The 23,499-nt window shown below is 49.9% G+C and overlaps 1 protein-coding gene across 1 annotated transcript in view; it reads right to left on the bottom strand.

The window, feature by feature from the left end:
• The window catches only part of ATP10A (ATPase phospholipid transporting 10A (putative)), a 188,279-nt gene that overhangs the window by 108,906 nt on the left and 55,874 nt on the right, over window positions 1-23,499 (bottom strand). Inside the window, 1 exon segment of the mRNA XM_068556634.1 lies at window positions 15,650-15,854. Within this exon segment, the coding sequence (XP_068412735.1) occupies window positions 15,650-15,854 (205 nt within the window).

Here is a 23,499-nt window from a genome sequence, read left to right on the forward strand (position 1 = left end):
ACAAAGCTGGGCCTCTGAATGCAGCATTCTGAGGCAGATGAGAGCCTCCCTTGGCCAAAGGCCAGGGTCCAGCACATCACACCATGCATCTCATTCCGAGCAACAGACCTCATGTTCCTTGTCTCAGCTGTTGCCTTTGTAAAATGGGAGAAGTGATATATACAAACCCCTCGGGTCACTGAGGGTCACCTGAGAGGCCACCTTGGGGGCCTGGCACACAGCAAATGCACTGGCGGGCGCTGGAGTTGGATGTGTCATGACCGGGGCATAGCTGCCTACTAATCCCCGTCATCTCTCCATCCACACCACTGCAGTGTCCTTGCCCTTTTCCATGAAAGGCAGTCACAGAGCAGGGACAAGAGGGGCCTCAGAGACCTCATGGTCCAATGCTGTCCATTTCTAGATGTCTGGGAGAGAAGTGACTTGGTCAAGGTCCCGAGGCCATGTTATGGCGGCCTCCTCCCCGCCCCAACCCTTGCCCAGCCTCACTGACTCCTGAACCTGTTCACCACAACTCTATCCCCTCCCATTTCTCCTGCTCTCTTGCGAGACCCTGGGATGACGTCCTCCCACTCAAGCCATAAGTCAAGGTCAGAAGCAGAAGAGTCCACGCTCAAAGGGTGGTCAGGGCCAAAGCAGAAGTTACAGAACTGCCTCCCTCTGCCTTTTTACTGTTCATATTCTCTCCAAGGAAAACCCCACAAGATACCAAGTAAACACAGGTGGTGGTTAATTTTATGTGCTGATTTGACTGACCACGAGGTGCCCAGATCAGACATTGTTTCTGGGTGTGTCTGTGTGTTTCTGGACAAGATGAGCATTTGCATCAGTGGACCTGGTAAAGCAGATGCCCTCCCCAAAGTGGGTAGGCATCCTCCAATCCACTGAGGGCCTGAACAGAACAACAGGTGGAGGAAGGAGGAATTCGCCCTTTTTCCTGCCTCACTGTTGAGCTGGGACTGCTCTCCTCACTTTCTCCTGCCCTTGGACTGGGATTCATACCATAGGTTCCCCGGTTTCTCAAGCCTTCAGGTTCAGACTGAGCTACACATCAGCTTCCCTGGTCCTTCCTGTCAGTTTGCAGATGGCAGATCATGGGACTTCTGTCTCTATAATCCTGTAAGCCAGTTTCCATAATAAATCTCTCTATATGTACATAGATTCCCATATATAGAAATATCTATATATCTCTATATTCCTCTAAAGAAACATTATATACACACACATATGTACATATATATAAAGAGAGAGACATATAGATATTGACTCAAATATAGAGATATAGACATAGATACACAGATATATAAAGAGATATAGAGAGAGACTATATATAGACAGAGATTGACCTATCCTCCTATCTATCTATCTATCTATCTATCTATCTATCTATCTATCTATCTATCTTCATCTCTCCTATTGGTTTTGTTTCTCTGGAGAACCCCAATACAATGCACCACAACCTTTTAGGGTCTGTCACCCTTTCTGAGGACTCCCAGAGACCTAAGTAAGGCATTTTCCCAAAACAGTCTCATGGCCCTGACAGCAGTAAGTATGAAACAGGCAGGGGTTGGGAAGAACACAGTTTCTGTAAGCAGTTCCACCCTTGGGGATCTCTGCCAAAGGTCACTCCTTTCAGATTCAGCTGACCTAGCTGGTAAAAATCCCGATTCTCAGGGCAGGCACCCCATAATGCGAAGACTGCAGGTCTCTGTGTATCTATCTGCGTGCACGTATGCACACACACACACGTGTGCACTCATGTCGGTCACAGAGGTGTGCCATGTGCCTGTGGTTTGTCCTTACATTTTAAACTTTAAAAGCCAAGAATGTTTGTTATATATCTTAGTCTTGTGTTGCAATACTTCTGGAGGTCTCAGAGGACGGGTGTGATATTTGAAATTTCACCCACGGGCAGACCTGAAGGGAAGCCAGACTCCAGGAGCAGAGGAAGCACCCGAGGCTGTAGGCACACCTGGGGGAGGACCCAGGACACCAAGCAAGGAGGCCTGGGGCACACTGGGGACAGCATTCCAAAGCACTGGTGTGTTAGAAAGAGTGCCCCCTCGGAAGTGGTGGCAGCAGGAGTCCTGTGAAAGGGAGGAGGGCAGGCGTGCAGGAGAGCCAGCGTGGGAATCGGAGTAGCCCTAATGCGCAGTGGCACTCAGCTGGGCAGAGCTGCTTCCCTAGGACACCAGGTGACAGTGGCCCTACCTTGGGAACGCCGAAAGAAGAGGCTGCCGGGACCATGAAGTCCAGGGCCCAGAACCCGCTGTACCAGTACTCACCCCAGGAAGCACTGCTCCTGCCCCACGGACTAACCTAGCGGTGCAAACAAAGCATCCCTGAAATTACTTCTAGGGGAGAATATCGTTCAATTTTATTTTATCCAGAGGTGTTCAAAGGCACATCTTTTGTAGAAGGTGATCTATATTTGTGACTTTTTTTTTAAAAAAAAGAAGTGTCTTAATTAGTGAATTACTGAAATATCTACTTCCATCAAGAAGACAAGAAGAACATAGAAACTGATTATTATCCTACTTGTGTCCAGAAAACAGAGGAAATACAGAAAACTAAGTATGTCCAGGTGTAAATCAGCACCACTTGACTTCTCAGACATGAATCCCACAATGATCTTATCAAAACGAGATCCTGCCTCTGTGGGGCTGAGCGGGCCTGGGACTCTGCAGTTATCACCAGCCCCAGGTGAGGGCAATGCTGCGGCTCTACCCACCAACCTCCGGACAAGGACCCAAGAACACAAGGAATTATGTGCAAATAGTTTTTCAGTCTAAGTTTTTCAGACCCATGGTGCAGTGTGGGCTTCCAGGACCAAGGATGCCCTATCTGGTGATCTCAGCCATCCTTAACTTCCGGTCGCAGAGACACAAGGGTCATCGCCAAGGACGCCCCACCTGTGATACCAGAAATCATATGGGCCCTGCCCTTGAATTCAAGGGTGCCAAGAGCTCCCAGCTCCAGCCTGCCAACTGCAGAGGATAACTCTGCAGTGTGTCTGGTGAACGCTTGTGAGGAGCCTTATGGACATAAATGAAGGCTTCCTTCTCAATTATTTTCCCTTTGCAAGCCTGGCCTTTACAACCATCCTACAGTTTGAGGTGAAGCACCTCCAGAGAGCCCCAGCAGGTCCATGGACCCTGGTAATGATGTCGGCCCTGCACCGTGGGGCGTCATGTCTGCTGAGCTCCTGGGCTGTGGGTAGAGATCTAACAGTCCCCGGCACATCAAGCCAGCATCCTCCCTTCCTCTGTGGAATACATGCCAACAGCTGCAATATGTGACACAAGGATTCCCTCTAAAAACCAGGACTTTCCCTTAGAAGCATGTAGCCCTGCCCTGCGAATGGGTCAAGGAGCAGCTCCCCAGGGTGCTGGTTGTGTCCTACCTGCTCCCATGTTCCTGCACCAGGGAGGCAGGTTAAAGCTGCAGACCCAGCGTCCCACACCCACAGGCCGGTACTCCATGCTGCAGCCTCCTCCTCCCCAGAACCCCACACAATTCCCCACTAGCACCCAGCTCTCCAGCTCTCTCCAGCCACTCTGGACTCACTGAGCTCAGGGCAATGCCTCCCACTGCTGTGTTTATTATCAGGCTCTTCTGCACAGAGAGGTACACAGGGGCCGCTCCCACCTTTCCTTCGAGGACAGCCATGGGGGCAGGGGCAGGGGCAGAGGCACCCCTGCTGAGCTCTGGCCTGCCGGGAGAGGAGGACCTCTGACACTGCTCCCATCCTGCAGATGTTGAAACTGAAGCCTGAGAGGTCATATGACCCTCTCGGGTTGCAAGCCAGCAGGTGCAGAACCCCGAGCCTGCTCTCCACAGTGCTCTCCGCGGCCCCCATCTTGTTCACTGTGACCAAGCCTGCCCGGGGCCCCCTTCTCAGACCCCAAACTGTCTACCAGCGTCTTCCTCCCCAGGCCCGTCAGGGACTGTGGCCCCTCCTAAAACAGGGGTTTCCTCGCAGTCAGGAAGAAGGGGTGAGAAGAGCCGGCCACCACTGAGGTGGGTCGGGAAGCTGGGAAAGAAGGAAGCCACACGCCACTTCACAGGTCATGGAAGGTCAGCTTTATTTCTACTCTGTGTGGACTGAGGGGCTGCAGCCTCAAGTCAGCCTCGCCAGCTCTGCCAGCCTCTACTATAATTGGGTTTTTCTTAGGAAGTCTTGGAGGGAAAGGGGCAGGCAGGGCTGACACACACAGAGCAACCACACGCCCAGGCATCACCCACCCTTCGGGAGTGAGGGAAGGGTTGGGGGGTGGCCGCGGAGCCAGGAGGCTGGCCGAGCCCCCCCTGCTGCTTCAGGCAGGCTTCAGTTTGCATCTGGCTCTGCTCCAGTCAACAGCTCAGATCACTTAACCCGCAGTTCCTTAAAGGAAAGGATGTTTTCTGTTTTAATCACAGTGCCCAGCACACAAAGTGCTAAGTCTGTGAACAATGAAGGAGCCTTTCCGAGCCTCCCTGTTCTCCCCTTTCCCCATCACCACCACCCTGTGAGGCGGGGAGGGGGCAGCACCCCCACCCCCCACCCCAGGCTGCCCATCTCAAGGAGGGCAGAGAGCAAAGACGGCAAGGGCTCAGTTTTCCCTCCACATCTTGGCCAGACCCCTAACGGTGATGGCTGTCATGCTCATTTAAAAGCCCAAGTGCAGCACTGCTGTGGGAAGTGACCCAGGTGCTCACAGGGCCACACTGCCCAGGGGCAACTGCTTCCTGTCCCTGCTGTCTGAGAGCAGCAGCCTGCATGGGGGCGTGCCAGAGGTCCAGGTGGTCATCTCGTCTGCCCACAGCCCGAGGGTCCCTCATCACCCCAGCTAACCAGCTGGGGCACCCCAGCCCCATCAGAGACGAAGCCTTCTCTCCAGCCCCAGAGCCCTGTGCTCATCCAGGCCTCCTGGATTGAAGCCAGGGACAAGGACCACAGCTCGGTGAGAAGCACAGCCCAAAGGCCCCAGAAACAACCTAGCCAGGGTTTTGCCAACACTTCAAACCAGTGGAATCCTCCCACTAATCAACTCTTAAGTGGAACCCACAGATACATATGTGCATGTACATCCCTATCTACTACATCTATGTGTGTATATATAGAGAGAGAGACATATATAGACAAACACATATCATGCATTCTGCCCCTGGCTTCTTGGCATCAGCAGTTTCTTTAGACTGGGCTGTTCTGCTACACAGCGCACTGTAGTCAGATATTTGGACAGTAATCAATTTCTTTTCTGCCCGTTATGGCCTAGGGACTTGTCCCTTAACTTTACCACAATGCTCTAAAGTGCCTGCCTCCACTGGAGGCTTCTGAGCCAGAGTGCCAAGGTGAGAGCTGCCATTTGGACATGACTCTAGCAGCCACTGTAGCAGTGCTCAGGGCCAACTGCGGGGGGAAGACGCTGCGTGGACACACTGGGAAGGTGCAAGGAGGAGCCAAGTCAGGTGCTGTCCTAAGAAGGATGGACTCAAGCACCCCTGCAGGGTGAGCGCAGGAGCTGGAGCAGCAAAGGGGCAGGAAGGGGTGCTGCAGGAATGGGCAGTGCAGCCAGGATGCCTGCTTTGTAGCTGCAGGACTGGGGCGAGCCCGCTTATCTCTCTGGACCTGGGCCACCTTACTTGTAAAACAGGAAGGCAACTGTTCTTATCTCAGGGCAGTTGTCCTCAGCCCTGGGGAAACCCTGGGGAGCTCGGAACAGCCCAGCGCCTGCCCACCCCACACCAAGGTAGGCAGAGCGCTGTGGGGCCCAGCCCCGGAGGGTCCCATGCACCCCCAGGGCAGGTTTAGGTCAACCATACTAGAAAGCACTGTTAAGTGGTTAAGTGCCAGCAAATGTCAGCTGTGGAGACCACTGCCCTAGGCTAGTTGCCAGCAGCTTTCACAGCTCTGAAGAGCTCTGTGGAGGGGAGGGGAGATGCTCTCCATGAAGGGACCTTTCAGAGTCACGTATGCGGGACAAGGGCCTTGGGTGTCCCCAGCTGAGGTGATACCTCATGAGGGGCTGCCTCCCAGTCGGGGTCCCAGGCCTGGCACTGCAGAAGCTACAGGACTGGGACCAGCTCTCTGCACTCAGAGAGGGTCGGGTGAGCGGTAACTGCAAGTGCTGGGCTGGGGTGGCCAGGAAATGACTGGACCGTGACAGTCATTTGGGAGGAGTGACCATGACCAAGGGGAGGGGAGGGTCAGAGGGGTCTCCTGAGCTGTGGGGCGGGTAGGAGAAGGAAGGGGTGTCCTGGCCACCTGCTCCTGCCACAGCAGCTCAACGCCTTTAATTGTGGACTTTTTTTGTGAAAGGTGTAATCAGTGGAACAAATGGCTTCTTCTGCTTAGAATAAAGCAAACATTTCCTATGCCTCTCAAGCCACAGGGGTGGAATCAGAAGCACACACTCCAAGCTGGGCAGGAAGCCAGCCAGACCAGGTGTGGCAGTGCGACCACGGGACCCCAGACTCACCCTGTCCACCCCAAGGACGGCCACGCTCTGCCCACCCCACCCCGCCCCCATGGCTGTGGATGAGCCCTGCCCGGCCCTCCTCATCCTGTACATTCAACAGCAATGGTCCCGGGCTCTCTGGAGGTGGCCCTGAGTCCTACCCGTCCCTCTGCCCCATGATAGGCCAAGGGGCTGAGTCCCTCTGTGTGTCAGGGCTCATCTGTCACACGGGACCTGGATGACATGGGTGTCCCAGCACCTCCCTCAAGAGAATCAGAGGAAGCAGTGACCTGGGAGGCTCAGAGAGGCCTGGCACACAGTGAGTGCTGGGTGAGTATCAGCTGGTACCACTACCCAAGGCGGGGGCGGGGGGCAGGGGGGTTGGCGCAGAGAGTCTCATTCTCACCGGAAGGGTCACAGAGCCCCCCCAGTTCCGGGTTCTGCACAGTGCCAGCCCTAGGGTCTCCTGTCAACAGGGGGTTGGCAGGCAGCTGTCACAAAGATGCCCATCTCCCCAAGGGGCATGATGTGCAGGATGGCTTAGAACAGGCAGACGGCCCCCCCTTGTTGAATCCAAGTGCTCTTGAGCCTCTGATCTCTGGTGCTTGGGACAAACAGTCCCAACTGAGCTATAGAGCCCGACCCTCCTGGCACATCTTCCCTGCCCGCCCTTAGCCTTGACACACCAACACTCAGAATATCCAAGCAGGGTTTCAACACTCACGACCCTGGAGGAGGGTCTCCAGGGCTGAGAGAGACACGCCCCCTCTCAGTCTGTCCTCATGTCAACCTCACAAAGTCTGTCCTCACAAGATTTCCTGCCTGATGGTCAAGGCTCCAAAACGCTTGATAAAGGCCGGATAACCAAACCAGCCATTTGATGTTCCTTCCAAAACAAACCTAGATCTGCAGTCCTTTGAAGCCAGCCTTCTTTACCACCACGAAAGGGCTCACTTCTAACCAACAGCAGGAAGATCTGCTGAAAAGTCAGTCGTCACAAGTATGTGAGAATATTTCTTTCCTTTTTTCTCAAAGACATAAGACTCACACATGGATATTTCTGTTAGGGTTAGGGTTAGGGTTAGGTGTGTGTGTGCAACAAAGAACAATTCTGAAGCTTTGGCCTAATTCTAAACTTACAAAAACCCATGCAGATGTACCTCAGTGTCCGCTCTCTGGATCGGAGGGGAAGATTTCTGGTCACTGGCTATGACACACTTTTAGAGGGGGAGGGGAAGGTGCCCTGACACATCTGCTACTGCAAGAGGCTCCACTGGAAACCAACAAACTTCAGCCTGACCTCGGTTGGGTGACAATGCCCATCGGGGCTGCTAGGTTGAATCCCGGTGCCTTCCACAGTATGGATTATTCGTCAGCACTGCTGGAAAAGCCCCGAATGTATCTCAATATGGTTTAAACCCAATTCAGATGTCAGGAGCACAGTTTCATCCACACCCAAGCAGGTAACAGTGTGCTCTGTAGCACAGCTCCCTTCCCCTTACAAGTGAGACAGACTGGGACCTGGGACCTGGGACCCTTTGCTGCAGTGCTTGCACCTGGACAATTGTCTCCTGGAGCTACAAAATACAAAGAAACTATAAGGGACTAAAAATAACTGCGTGCATGCACAGTTGGGGCACATTATGGACAAGATATGAAAAGACCAAAAAACACACCCAACTGCCACTGCTGAAGAGCCAGGAGCAAAAGCAGGGGGTAGGGAGCAAAACCAGGGTACTGGGCATGCCCCCTGCACACACCACCACCAAGGGGTGGTCAGATCACCTAAGCTACCCCTCCAGCCCGACCCCTGGACACACCCTTACCCTCACCCCATACAAGGAACCAGCTCACCACCCCCGCCAGGGAGTGAGCAAGGGAAACTGTTACTTGTTTTCACTCACCCCTGCTGCAGCAGGAGCCCCAGTAAAGCCTTGCCTGAATTTCTTGCCTGGCCTCTTATCAATTTCTATTGATTGGGGAAGGCCAAGAACCCTGGTAGGTAACACAAGGACTGGTTCACAGGACATCATGATGACCGTGCAGATGTGGATAAGGATCTCTGCTTTGTTCTGTTGTGTGGGGAGGCCAGACGCTCAGAAGCACTCACACCAGTACAAGAACCTAGCACTGGCTTCCACTGGAGGAGTACATGCAGGTTGAAAGATTTGTATAACTTTCCCAGTAATTCTTGGTAAAATGGGGAACTAGACTCAACATTCAGAAACAAAAGGAGGATAACTCAAAAAATTCAAATGCTGCGGCGACTGGTCTCATGTTGTGGGAACAGGGACCTTCCTCTTGTCGGGGGCTCTGCTCAGAAAACAAGGGGAAGGGACACGGCCCCAGGCACGATGCCCCATCAAGGAACAAACTGCCCCACAGTCCACTGCGCAGAGACGGGACTGCCTGGGCACCATCACCTAATGCGAGCGGTGAACAGGAGAAGCTCAACAACCGGACTGAAAATTCCAGGTCCCGCAGGAATGAGCTCCTGCACATGAATATACTGCTAGAACAGTATGTCTTAGCCCAGGAAAGAATCTTTATCCTCTCCTCAAAGATAGTCAAAAGTGGTAACTTGGGCACGCTTAGCTCATTTTGCTTTATTCTTTGGGACATACACTTGCACACACACACTCTCACACACATACACATGCCTATGCACATACCCACACACAAATACACTCACACGTGGGCAAACACACATGCACACAACCACACCCATACCCACTTGTGAGGAGGACCTTACTGCCAACTGGACAGATCTCACATTGCCAGCTCCTTCTACTGGTAAGAAATGCCTGCTCCAGAAACACACACACACACACACACACACAGCCTCAAACTCTTTGCGATTGCTGATGCAATTTAACTACATTTAGAAAAGTTGGAATTTGACTAAATTCCTTTTTTTTCCAATGAAAATACAAAGAAAAATAAAACTTCATATTGTATACCACCATGAATAGAACAAAAACCTTATTGCTTTAGTTGTCTTTCTCCTAGAATAGAAAATAACCACTTCCAACCAAACAAAAAAACACGAAGTTAAATGTACACAAAAAAATGTTGAAGTTTCTATATATTGTAATAAGATCTTTTAGGATTAATACTTCAGGGGAGCCTAATATTATCAACTTCCTGGCATTTAGTTGTTTTCATTAAGATTACAGTACTTTACTCTCTGTAAGCACTGCTTTCCTAGACCACAGGTTCAAGGCAAAGAATCCATGGCAAAGCCACCAGGATTGGAAACCAAAACATCTTATTATACAACCAAATTGACATTCCCCATGAAGTAAAGGCAGTTGATATTATAAAACATGGTATGTCTCAGATAATTATATTACCTACCTAACTGAATTGCTTTGAATATCCACACTTGCTAGAATTAAATTTTTAGTCCAAATATAGTTATTATATTCTCAAAATAATTTTCTTTCTCATAGTCTTTCCTGTTACCTATTTAATATCCTTCAACAAAAGTATGTGATTGTTAAATTTGAGAATAAAAATGTCTCACAGTATAAATTATGAGTTTAGTGACTATATTTCATTATGTAAAAGAAAACCATGAATCTTTTTGCCAAGGCTTGATATTGACCAATCCAATTACACCCAGCCAGCTGTCTTTGTTTTCCACTTAGATGACAGATGGTTTCCTTCTTCAATCCCACAGCAGAGAATATAGTTAATTTGAAGACTACTCGAACAGTTTAAGGAAAAAGAAACTTTGGTGTAAGAACTATCTTACAAACCACCTTTTCACCCCTAGTTTTCCTGTGGTAGAGATAATTTTGGGAGCATGTGTAGGTAGAAACAAAAAAATATTAATTGTGTCTCCTACATATTTGGAATTTTAGTCATTCTGCTAAACTTGAATTTTGTCAAGTAACTTGGGGGAGGACTGACTCTCCCTCATAAAGGAAACTCTGAGCTTTGTCATTGTCTGAGAGAGTCTGGCACCCAATGCCGGTGGTAACTTAGTAAAATCTACGTGCAAAGTGGAAGAAAAGCCAGGTCACTGTCTTAGGATCCGTGCCAATCTAGACATTAGGTACATCTTTTTAAAGTAGTGCTTCTCAGACTTTTTCCAGCCTAGGAAATTTCCACACTAATGTCATCGGGAGCACGCGCCAGGCACACATGCACACACGTGTGCACACACCCACACACGCCTGGAAAGAGCGAGCTTCGGCAGGCTTGTGGGTTCAGCTCTTCCTGCAGCTCCCACAATCACCGCTCCAAACTGTGGGAAGCAGATGGCCCTGTGGGTGTAGCCGGGGTGTGGGCAACAATCCCACAAGTCCATCCAAGAGACAAACTGGAGGAACATTTTTTCCCAGGAAATTAACTCACACGTAAGTCCCCTCCTAGACGGCCCCTCCCTGACACCGACGTGGCTTACATGGCCTCAGGGCCCCACCCCCTCTGAAACTCCAACACCACCTGATGTTTAGGGCCCCTGCTTCTGCTTTATCCTCAGCAGTATCCCTAGTCCACCTCTGCCCGATTTACCTATTCACATGTCACACAACACCATGAGGGGAAAGACATTTACCTGTTTTGATGGGTGCCTAGAATGGCATTTAAAGCATAGTAGGTGCTCAATAAATATTTGTTAAAAGAATGAAAAATCACAAAAGTGAGTCTCTGTGTAAAAAAAAAAAAAAAAGATCTTTATGTAAAATTATCAGCCTAAGGACCTCCTCATTCTGCAGAAATGACTGTGCGAATGTTACAGATGAAGTAGAAACTTCTCCCCATATAGAGGCTGAACACATGCAGCTGCACGGGCAGGGCTGCAGGTCTGAATGAACACGTGGGATGAAGCAACACAGATGCTCAATGAACAGGAAAGACGGGGCGCTGGAGAACCCCCATCCTGCCAACCCAGGAGCTGCCAGACCCGGAAGCTTTGGGCTCCCCGCTGATTTGACGGGTAGGGGAGGGTGGCCTTGGCAGAATCTCCTGACTTCCCTGTTTGTCATCTATAAAAGGGTATGATCATCATTACCTCACAATTTATATTTAAAAATATGATTTAAAAATGTTTGAACCACTATGAATGGGAGAGGCATGATAACGCCTGGCCCCCAGGAAGCCGGAACAAATCTGAGCTGTTATTGTGACAGCTCGTGTTCAGCCTTGGGGTCCCTCTTATTTCTTGGATAATGCCAATTTCACCCCAACTTTTTTTTTTTGGGCCACGCTGTGTGGCTTGCGGGATCTCAGTTCCCCAACCAGGGACTGGACCCAGGCTCCTGGCAGTGAGAGCATGGAGTCCTAACCACTGGACCGCCAGGGAACTCCCATGACCCCAACTTTTAAATCAAATGTTTATTTTGAAGTGCCAATATCTATGTTTCCTTCTCCAGAGGCAAGATGGCTGGGTGGCTGAAGGTGTCTGGGGGCCTTGTCCCCTTGGACTCAGGGGTCTGGGCAAGCCATGTGTTCCCACCTCGCTGTGCTTCCAGCCCCTCAATTCTGTACAATTTATCTAACTCTCTTCTTTATATACAATTCTGTTTCCACCTCTGAGATATCATCTGACCTGTATCATTGCCTAAAACACCTACCCGGCACCCAAACCCTCCCATCCTAGCCTTCAGAAAACAATTTAAGCCCTCTTTCTGGGAGCCTCCCTAGGCCTCTCGGAAGACCACTTTCCAAGCCCAATCCCCTAATGGGATTCTTCTTGTTGCTCAGTATCAAGTGTCTGCTGGTGAGCAGGCCTGGGTCCTCTAGGTGTTGGTCCCACTGCCTTAAATGACCATATCCTACAGTGTGTGGACCACTTCCCTCTTTCTTAGCATCCTTCCCCAAGCAAACAAGCACTTCATAAATGACTTCGGAAATTGGAAAGGGTGGGAAGAGGAGCCACATTCTTGCCTTGTCAGCCAAGGGTGCTGGGGGGAGGAGCTGGCCTTCAGGTGGAGGGTCAGTGGATTTGTGCTCCAGGACCCAGCCAGCACAAGCTCTCCCCAGCTCTCAGCTCAGGGGAACCAGATCCCTGAGGCTCAGCCTCGGACCCCAGCCCAGGCTGCTGCTCTCTGCATGCCCTCCTGAGCACCTCGCATATACAGGCGTGGGATCCATGGGGCTGCTGTCCAGATATCCGTCACCTGGCCTTCGTCCACGGCAGTGGTGGGAGCCCCACACAGAGGGTGGCATCCCCAGCACCCAGCTCCAGCAGCACCTGTCCCAGCATCTCGCAAGCTCCCAGGCCCAGCACCTCCCAGTGGATGGCTCCACTGCACCTGTGAGGGCTGACCCACTGGTACAGCCCGCCCCTCAGTAACTTTTCTGCCATCCCATGAGGGACAGCTATGCCCTCAGCCGTAAGAACAAGACTCAGGCTTGGGGGCCTCTTCCCTGGGCGCTATCTTAGCACCAGGACCACTGGCTGTTCCCTCTATCAGCTCTTCTGCATTCTGGGGAGTCCCTTCACTTCTTACTGTGCAATCCCCCATGAGGAGTTCTTTACATCAAACTTGCCCTGACCGAATCAGCTGTGGTTTCTGCCTCCTCACTGGACCCTGACAGATACACCCAGCCCCTGCATGAATGTCAAGGTCCTCTCATATTCTTCACCTTAGTTTTGCAAATCACCTCTAATTTAAGTTTTCCTAGGGGCCTGCACTTCCAACTGAGCCCTCGTCAACGTGGCACTGTGTTACTGTGCATTGGACAGGAATCCGCTCTTCACCTGCCTGAGACGCCAGCTGACTCCACCCATGAAAACCCCACTTCAATACATAGAACTGAATGTTCCTGGCATTGTAATGTTACAGCCAAACCTTGGTTTTCCAATTGTCAGGCTTTTAAAAGCCAGAGACTTCCTATCTTTATATTCCATGGGGCAGTTCATACATTTCAGAATAATAATGTATGAACAAGAATTCAGGTACCAGAAAAATGCCTTTGGACGTTAGGGAAAGAGGGAGAAAAAAACAGAAAGTGAAAAAATATACCAATAATAGAGACTAGAGTGTGCATTCATATTGAAGAATTTGGGTGCTGATAAAGAAATTTTTTTTTAATCAAAATGGTTTTGGTTCTTAATTTTGGCCATTTTGACTAAGTTATGGCTCAGCTCCATTGACCTCCTCAGGCATGCACGGGCCCTACGCAGGAGGATATAGGATGTGTCTGTCTGTAGCAATCCTGGAATTTCAACATCCATCTTACAAACAGCGTGTTTATACAAAGCACCAGCGAGAAAAGTGGGTGGAGGAGGCTTTTAGATATTACTGGGTTCAGCAGCTGAACAAATTAGAAGACAGGAAACAAGGAAGTTGTTCCCGAGAGCTGACCAAGGAGATGCACCCCCGTGGCTTTGCCCCACCCGTCACCCAAACAGATCCACTCTGCTCTCAGGTTCTGCAGTTTCGCCAGATTTTCCACAGCGTCTGAAGTTTCACCCATTAGATACACAGATGCATCCGTTTATGTTACAGGCACCCTCTGCTCACACTGGCTGCTCCACCTGGATGGAGCTGGAGCCTGTGCGGTCACCACCTCCCTCCAATCCAAGCCCATCCCTGCTGACCTCAGGGCTCGTCCCCACGTCTGTGCACTGGAGAGGGCTTGGGAACAGTGGGTTCTGAGGGACTGGAGCAGGCCTGGGGGAGAAGCCTTGGGGTGAGGCGACCTCAGGACACATGCACATGTGGCCGGGGGGGAAACAGCAGGGGAAGGTTGGCCCACATTTATTACCAAACGCTGGAGCACAATCAAGGCAGAAGCTGGAATGCACTGAATGTGCCAGTGCTGGGCCTCAAGGGTCCCAAACAAGCATTGTCACCAACTCTCCTGATCTGGGAGAAGAGCATCCCATTTTAAAAAAATACTATTTTTAAGGTTTATGTATGCTTTGCCTCGTTCCAAGAAAGATTTGAGGCAGCTCACAAAAACATTCTTGGCACAAAAGGAGATGAAAACGAGGGAATCATGGTGGTGGACAGAAGTGACGGCAGAACAATCCAGACACTGGTGAGGAAGTCCAGGCTGTCGGCAGGAGGTGGGTGAGTGTCAGGCTCAGAAAGTCCTACCACCAAGGCCAGCAGTAGCCCCAGGGTGTGGGATGCCATCTGGCCCTTTGCAAGTGTGTAGGAGGTGCCTTCGGCTGTCACAGTGACCAAGGGTAAACGGCATGGACACTCATAGCGGGATACGGGGATGCCCCCCGACAATCCTGCACAATTAATGCCCTACATCAAATGTCCACAGTGCCCCAGGGACACCCCCAGGCTATAAAACAAGACAACTGCTCCAGACCCATCCCAGTCCTGATTCTAAGGCCTGGTTCTCCTGTAGGAGCTCACTGAGAGGGTGCCAACGACAGAGGAAGAAAATCCCCAGTGTGTGACACTGACACCCATTATGTGACAGAGGAAGAGACCCCCCCCCCCCCCAGTGGCTGCCTTCCTGAAACTCAGGAGCTCACTGCCTCGGGCACTTCTTAAACCTTCCTTCCTCGATGGCAAGGCCCCTGAGTGACAGAGACAGGCAGTTCAGTGTCAGGAGAACAAGGTGTGGGCTAGTCCACTGCCCTGCCAGACACCTCCTGATCCCCAAGGGCTCATGCTCCTTTCTGTCCCCTGGCGTTGGCACCCCTGCATCCTCTGCACAGACCTAGAGGGGGACAGAGGTTGGAAACCCCTGACAGGGTCTGAATTTTCCGGCCACAAGGCTATCAGTGGGTATAGGTGGTGGGACCCTTCTCCCCTTCCTACTTCTCACTCCCCACAGGGCCAGCATTTCTGAGCTGTAGTCAATGCTCCTCCAAGGCAGAATTCAGTCACAGAAGACCTGACACTGAACTCAGAAACACCCCTGAGGAGAGAAATTCCTGAGCCACATGCTGGGGTCAGGTCATTACTGCTGCTGTGTTAGAATGACAGCAACAGCTGGGTAAATGCTGACAGTCAGCCAGTCCCAAGTGTTCCTAGTGACTTTAAAGGGACTCCAAATCTAAGAAGTGTACAGTGGAAATCAGAGTCATAAAACTGGGTCCTGTTTCCCATAGTCACGGGCCGGTTATGCGCTCAGGGGGACTGGGGTCCTCTCAGACCCTCAGTCCCACATCCACCCATCAGCCTGGCCTGATGGAGGGGATGCAGGTGCTCGAAGGCCTGGAGGGCCGGCATGGGAAGCACCACGGGACGTGGTACCTGGGACCCCGGACACGCCAGGTCACTTACGAGCTCGGAGAAGCCTCGGACCACCTGGCGCCGTTTCAGGTTGGTCTCTCCATCCAGGTTGGCTGTCTCGATGTGGCACAGCCCGTCGGGGTCACTGGAGTAGAGCAGCAGGATGTCTGCAGGGATGATCTCGTTGCAGCGAAGACGCACAAAGTCTCCCACGCGGATTTCTTTCCAGAATCGGTTCACGTACTGCTTTTCTTCCCTGGTAAAGAGACAGCCGTTAACAAGTCTGGAGGAGATCGATGGAGGCCAAATCTGGATGACGGGCACATGCAGCTCATTGAACACTTCGTGCCACTTTCTGTAATGCTGAAATTTTCCATAATAACAAGCATTTAAAAGAAGATTCCTAAAGGCCACATATAGTGAAACTCCAGTAATATGAAATATCTAGAACAGGCAAATCCATGGCAATAGAAGGTGGATTCGTGGCTGCCAGAGCCTGAGGGGAGGGGAGATGGGACGGAGAGAAATTGTTTCCTGGGTACAGGTTTCCATTTGGGGTGATTAAAATGTTCTGGAACTAGGTAGTGGTGATGGTTACACAACACTAAACGCACTAAATGCCACTGAGCTGTCCACTTTAAAATGGTTACACTTTCCACTCCTAGGTATATACCCCAAAGAATTAAAAGCAGGGACTCGAACGGATATTTGCCTACCCATGTTCATAACAGCATTACTCCCAATAGCCCAAAAGTGGAAACAACCCAAATGCCCAACAATAGATGGATAAGCAAAATGTCGTTTACCCATACAGTGGAATATGATTCAGCCATGAAATGGAAATTCTGACACATGTTACAACATGGATGAACTCAGAGGACATTATGCTAAGTGAAATAAGCCAGTCACAACAGGACAAACACTGTACGATTTCACTTTTAGGAGGTCCCTACAATAGACAAATTCATAGAGACAGCTAGTAGAACCTCTGTACCTTCTGCAGGATGGAGATCACAGCAGATGTATCCTCTCCACGACACTCAAGATGAAGGAGAAAATCACTCAAATGAGTGCCTGCCACAGTCAGCTTTCAATACCTGATAGTTACTATTGATTAATAGGTAGTAGGATGAAAACACGTGTAGATTTCGGCTTTAGATTTTTTTTCACTCTGGAAAAATGGGCTCATTAATCCTACAAAGGGCATTTTTAAGAGCTCCTTGAAGGCAGTTTTGTCCAGTTTTATAAATAAGCAGAGGAACAAGACTTTATCTCAACATGACATTCTACATGAGAAAACTGCATCAAAAAAATCCTCTGGGTTATGTTGTTAGGAAAATAAAAAGCCCTAAAACACACTTCACTTTCACCATCACCTTCTCACTGGCCCCCCACACTTCCTCGCCTGAGCTCCCGGAGAACAATTCAGCAGCGAGTCTGTCTCACCTGACTCCTGAGCGCTGGGTGATGAGTCCTGAGTGTCAGACCTCTATTTTATTCCACACTGTGGATCTGAGGGAACCCACGGCAGACTTCCAGGGGCTCCTAGCATCAGCTGCCCCAGGTGCTGAAAAGAGAAGTAGCCCCTTCCACTATAAGCCTCTATTTACCTGCATTCCTCTGTTTCAAGATCCACCGTACTTTGGTCGCTATAGGGCCAACAAAGATAAATTAGATACAACTTTGTCCTCAAAAATAAATTCAAGGTGAGACCAAAGCATTAGATAGCACCCCCTGGGGGCTATAGAATCAAAGGTATTCTTCCGGACCCAACCCTCCCTGCAAGGCCAGGGTGCTGTTCAGGTGAGGCATCCTTTTCCAGCTGTGACAAGTCCCCTAGCCCGAGCCCAAGGGCGCTGCCCGCTCACTGTCACAGTCTGACTTCTTCCCAGTGGACAGACATCCTTGATGAGTGACAAATGAAACATCACTTAAGTATGTTCCTATTTCCTCTTCTGAAGATCAAACCTTGACTTTCTATCATTGCAACATTAGCTCTTTAGTCTTTCTTCCTTATCAGGACACTTTGTTGGCTTCCCACAGAAAGTACAGAGGAATTTGAAAGGCCCTGTCCTTTCCAGAAGAAGGTTTCCAAAAGCTAATTCGTTGTGCCGTCACTGAGGTGGGCAGTGCACGCTGACAGTGAGCTGGACGGGCCCCAGTGTGACAGCAGCTGCCAGGAGACCGGTGGTCCTACACTGGCCCTGGGGACAGGCAGGAGGCGGGGATGGCCGGGCCGGAGGAGGCGGGGCGTGACACTGTCTGGGTTGTTTATCTTCACTACATTCCATTTACAGAACTCATCAAAAATAAAGTCAGTTTCCATCTGCTTTGAAATCTTAAAATATTAGCTTGCCCACTCCAGCAGAGCATGTATTGAAAACAGTAACTTTGATGGAGACATTTAAGCCCGAAGGAGACCCCCGCACAGGCCCCTGGAAACACACAGCAATGGATGAGGAGACCTCGGTGACCGACCATCCTGGCGGGAGGACCCGTCCCAGCCATGGAAAGCAAAGGGAGCGGCAGCAGAGCAGCTCCAGGATGCCTGAAAGAGAAAGGCCCTGCAGCTCATAGGAACTCCTAAAGCAGCAGGACCCTTAAAACCCAGACTCAGGAGTCACGTGTGGAAGAACAGCATCACCTTGACAGACAGACAAAAATTCCTCACTGAAGCCCCACAGTCCGGTTGACTGTTCCAGCAGGAGCTCCAGCACTGAGTGTGGACCCTACACCAACCCTGCAACGGCCCTGCCTGGCCTGTGTTACTCTTATTTTTATTATATGTATATCATATACGTTATATAGTAACATATACTGTATAACATATATACTATATTACATATTACATGTGTATGTCTATACATATATAATAGATACATTACCTATAACATACATATTAGATATAAGCTGCCCTCCTTTTCTCAGCAACTGTATTTGGACATAAGGTCTTTAAAGAGGTGACTGAGTCAAAATGAGGTCATAGGGTGGGGCCCTGATCCTTATAAGGAGAGGGAGAGACACCAGGGATGTGTATGCACAGAGGAAGACCATGTGAGGACACAGGGAGAAGACAGCCATCAGCAAGCCAAGGAGAGAGGCCCCCAGAGACACCAGTCCTGTCAATGCCTTGATCTTGGACATCCTGCCTCCAGACTGTGAGACAATAAACTTCTGTTGTTTAAGCCGCCCAGTCTGTGGTGCTGTCACAGCAGCCTGAGCAGACTAGCACCCAATAACTTCAATTCCCATGACTCCTGCCGGAAGGAGCGGCTCCCAGCCTGCAGGGATGGGAAGGGGGAGAGCAGCAGAGGACCAGGTGACAGAGGGCATCACACCAGGAGACTCTTCCACAGGCTTGTGTCCCACATGGCCCCGTGTCTGTGCACTGGAAAAGCACCACAGAGAAAAGATGCAAGTCCCACTGACACCATACGGCAAAACTGGCCTCCTAAGAACACTGATTTTAGAAGCAGCAGGTAAACAATTTAGGACCGGCTTCTATTTCCTCAGGTCACGGTGGATGCAGTCTAGGGTGGACAGGACACATGACCCCTCCTCTCCACAGGAAAAGTCTCAGGAGTGTGTGCCACCTGTGGCCTCCCTGCAAACTCCAGAATTCTAACCTCCACCAGGCAGGTGCCTGCACTCCTCCAGGGACCAGGGGATCCACCTGAGATGCAAGGTTTAAAATCACCCAGTCCTCAACACTATGCATTTGTTTCCAGCAATTTTAGGAAGTGGCCCTGTGTAGTTTGCCCCCGAGATATTCCTTCTAAGCACAGGTGCTGCCCCATGTGGTGGCAGGATTCTGAGACATCCCCTAGATCCCCAACCCTGGTGTGCAAGCCCCTGCCAGCGCCCCACCCCCGGCCCCCAAGTAAGGTGGGGGCTGTGAATGTGGGAGGAGTCACTCCTGCAGGTGTAATGAAGGTGACCCGTCAGTGGGCTACGAGCTAATCATCAGGTGGGCCTGATGGAGCCACAGGAACCCTGTAAACTGGGCCTAAACCAGAGACAGTAAGTCAGACATGAAAGTGTAGAGAGCAATGGAAGGGCCTCATGACCAGGGCCAGGAGCTGAGAGTGGGCCTGGCCGTCAGCCAGCAAGAGCACGGGGCCCCAGGCCTACCAGCACCGGAGCTGAATTCCACCAAGAACCTGAACGAGCCTGGAGGAGGACGAGACCACAGCCAGGCCAACACCTGGACTGCAGCGGGTAACACCCAGGGCAGAGCACCCAGCCAACCCGCGCCTGCACGCCTGCTCCCGGAAGCTGTGACAGCACACATCTGAGTTGTCTCCAGCTGCTGAGTTTATAGTAACTCATCACACAGCAGTAGAAAACTAATATGCACAATTCCCTTCTTCTGCACAGAAGCAGGAGTCAGAGGCGTCTCAGTCCTCTCAGGGCACAGCAGCTGGAAAACTCCCACTCAGCTTTAGAATATGCACACCGAGAAAAGACTACCTCATAGGAAAAGAACGCAGAGCAAGACTGGTTAAAATCCAAACACACTTCCCTCTCCTCACAAAGTGGGAGCCCAACAGAAGGTATGCATAACATATTAAAATGTGGGGAAACCTGAAAACGTGTAGTCTTGAAATATGGGCCACATCATACATATTACAAGCATGGAGCATGGACCCTCCACGAGAATGACAACCGCCCTTGCAATCAGCCATCACCGAGTACCCTGCTCAGGTGTCCTGAGGGGTCTGCCCCAGAGTGTCAATCCAAGAGTTCAGGGTCATTGGTGGAAAAAAGTGTGATTCTTCTGAGATGGGGGCGGGGATGGGGGAGGGGTCCAAGCTGAAAGGGGTCCTGATAAAAATGCCTTCTGTTCGAAAGAACCCTTAGAAGGCCACAGGCAAAAACATGTCTTTTCTAGGGAAGCACTGCCACTGGTTTTTCTGCACCAAACCCCTCACCTCTTGGCCTGTTGTTTGCTCAACTGTAAAGCCAGAGTGTTAAACAGATAATTTCCAAGATCTGTTCTTAGGCCAAAAGAGGCTTCTACTGATTAGCTTTCCTCTTCTGGGAAAATCAATTAACACCATTTATAATTAGTCCTGCTGAGCTTTGAAGTTCTTATCTGAGCCTTTTTTGTGCAAAACAGCACAATGTGGGGGGTGAAGGAATAAGGAAATATTAGAGTGACTAGTGACAAATTTTATTTAAAGACAAGCAGTAAACAGAATTTTAAGATCACTTAATTCATCATTTTTGGTCAGTTATTTAGGCTGACAAACTATTTATTTGTACTAGTTATGTTTTTAAAGTTACTAAGTAAACAATTCCAATAAGAGGAGGTAGCTGGCTTACAGAATTTACAGGAATTATTTTAAGCAGTTGAAAGCAGGTTTTTGCCTGAAGTTACTTTCATGTAGCTCTTCATGAATGCAGGGTTCAAGGACTCCTGCTCAGAAATGTTCTGTTAATGATTTATTTTTTGAAATGCATCAGAATTCCCACCAGTTCAGCCTCACTCATGATCCCTCTCCAGTGTTGAAACTGTCTCTGCAATGGCTAAGGGTTTTCAACAATGTATTTATAAATCTCTCCAATTGTATTGGGGGGGAAGACAAATCTGACTCCATATTGAATCTGTTTCTTTAACTTCTGTATTCTATTGCTTTTGCTTTAAGTTAATCACTAAAGGGACATTGCCTATAAGCTTAAATTATACATAATGGCCCATCTCTGGGAACCCTGCCTCCCAGGTACTGAGCCTTAAGCTAAAATACCTTTGTTTAACTCACAGGAAACATCCTGACCAGGCCCACCTGTGAATGACTACAGGGAGGAGAAATTAACACATCCCCTCTGGAGGCTGACCAGAACCAGGAAATGTTTGACTTTACTTCCCCTTTTAGTATAAAAGAAGTCTGAATTTTAACTCAGGCAAGATGGTTCTTTGGGGCAGGAGTCCACCACCTTCTTGTTCTGCTGGCTTTCCAAATAACGTCACTATTCCTTGCCCCAGCAGCTCATCTCTCAATTTACTGGCCTGTCCGGTAGTGCAGCGAGCATTATGAGCTTGGACTCGGTAACATGATGTGGCCAAGGAATAAAACCGAACAAATTGATAAAGTTTAAAAAGAAAAAGGCACTTGCAGAATTGAGGGAATTTTACTTTCATCTTCAATGCGTTGTTTTCAAAGAAATTTTCATTTGGGTTATTGGATTACCATTTTCCCAAACAGCAAAAGAAAATTTTTTTAAGGTGACAACAGATTCCAAATTTGAGAAACCATTTAACATCCCTGGTGACCCACTGCCCCTCCTTGTACAAGGACAGTCCCAACAATAATTGGGCTGTCACTGTCCCTGATCTCCAACCTGGTTTATGGATTCATGAACGTAAGAGTCCTCCCGCCTGAAGGAAGGAGGGAGAGGAAGATGCACGCCCATTTTTGACTCCACCCACAGCAGGTGACTCCTCCCTTGTAATGTGACACGACCATTCCAGTTTAGTGACCAGGAGGCAGGCTGCCCACAGTTCTAAATGTGTCCATGAAATGCCCATGTCACATGCATGGAACCAGCGTCCCAGGGCACCTTGCTGTTGGAGACACTTGCCTCTTCCATTTCTCAGTAATTTAGGAAATGAATGAGAAGATTGAAATGCTTATAACTTGGATACACATTTGATTTTCTGGCCCTTACATTATCTAACAACTTTACGTGGCCATATTTTACCATATACTTTCTCATGTTCCAAAAATGCTCCCTTTAATTCAATTGCATATAAGTTTCACAACCACACACGGGAACTCCCCAAAGCCCTCCCACCATTCACCATGCCCACACCCTGCTCAGGTGCTGGCAATGCGTGTGCAGGGGTAAACAAGGCACATCTCACTCACCTCCCTTGATTTTTCCCTCCCTTAAACTTGTCTCTCCCCCAACAAGACCAACAAACAAAGGAGTGTGTCTTGGGTTTGGATGGGCAGGAAAGAATGAGAAAGAGAAAGAAGAGATGGAGGGTTTTTAAGGTTTGAGCAAATCCACTTGAAAACAAGGCATTAAAGATGAGGGCTTCCCTGGTGGCGCAGCGGTTGAGAATCTGCCTGCCAGTGCAGGGGACACGGGTTCGAGCCCTGGTCTGGGAAGATCCCACATGCCGCTAGAGCAACTAGGCCCGTGAGCCACAATTACTGAGCCTGTGCGTTTGGAGCTTGTGCTCCGCAACAAGAGAGGCCACGACAGTGAGAGGCCCGCGCACCGCGATGAAGAGTGGCCCCCGCTTGCCGCAACTAGAGAAAGCCCTCGCACAGAAACGAAGACCCAACACAGCCAAAAATAAATATAAATAAATAAAAATTAAAAAAAAAAAAGTTGAAAGTACAGTTCCCTCACTTGTGTTTTAAGTACAATTCAGGGCTGAGAAGAACACTTGTTTTGATTAGGCAGTCAGGGAGTGCCTCCTGGAAGAGGGGGCATCTGACTTTAGCTCCTGAAGGATGAAAAAAATCTTAGCCTAACCCATACCCCACCCACCCCAAGCAGACTACTTATACTAAAGAGTGGAATTTAGGGAGAGGCTAAAAGGGCAATGCCCAAACCAAAGCTAAGGGAGGGCACAGCAAAAGAAATCAGGAGACTCAGACACAGAAACAGTAAAGAAAGACCAGGCATGGGAGTTCGACTGTACAATCAATGTGACTGGACTCCATGAATGATCAGATGAGTCAGGCACAGGGTGCCCAGGTCTCCAGCCCTGGTGGCTGGAATGTGGGAGCCACTGACCTCACCCAGGAGTGGGTGTGCTGTGGGATGGAACAGAGTCCAGTTGTGAGCAGTGCTGAGTCCAAGATGCTGGTGGGCGTATGGGGTGGGAGATGCTTCAAAGACCAAGGTAGATAAAGACAGGCACTCAGGGTTCACGCATGGAGGTG

The sequence above is a fragment of the Eschrichtius robustus genome, chromosome 1, assembly GCF_028021215.1.
Source record: "Eschrichtius robustus isolate mEscRob2 chromosome 1, mEscRob2.pri, whole genome shotgun sequence".
Lineage (NCBI taxonomy): Eukaryota > Metazoa > Chordata > Mammalia > Artiodactyla > Eschrichtiidae > Eschrichtius > Eschrichtius robustus.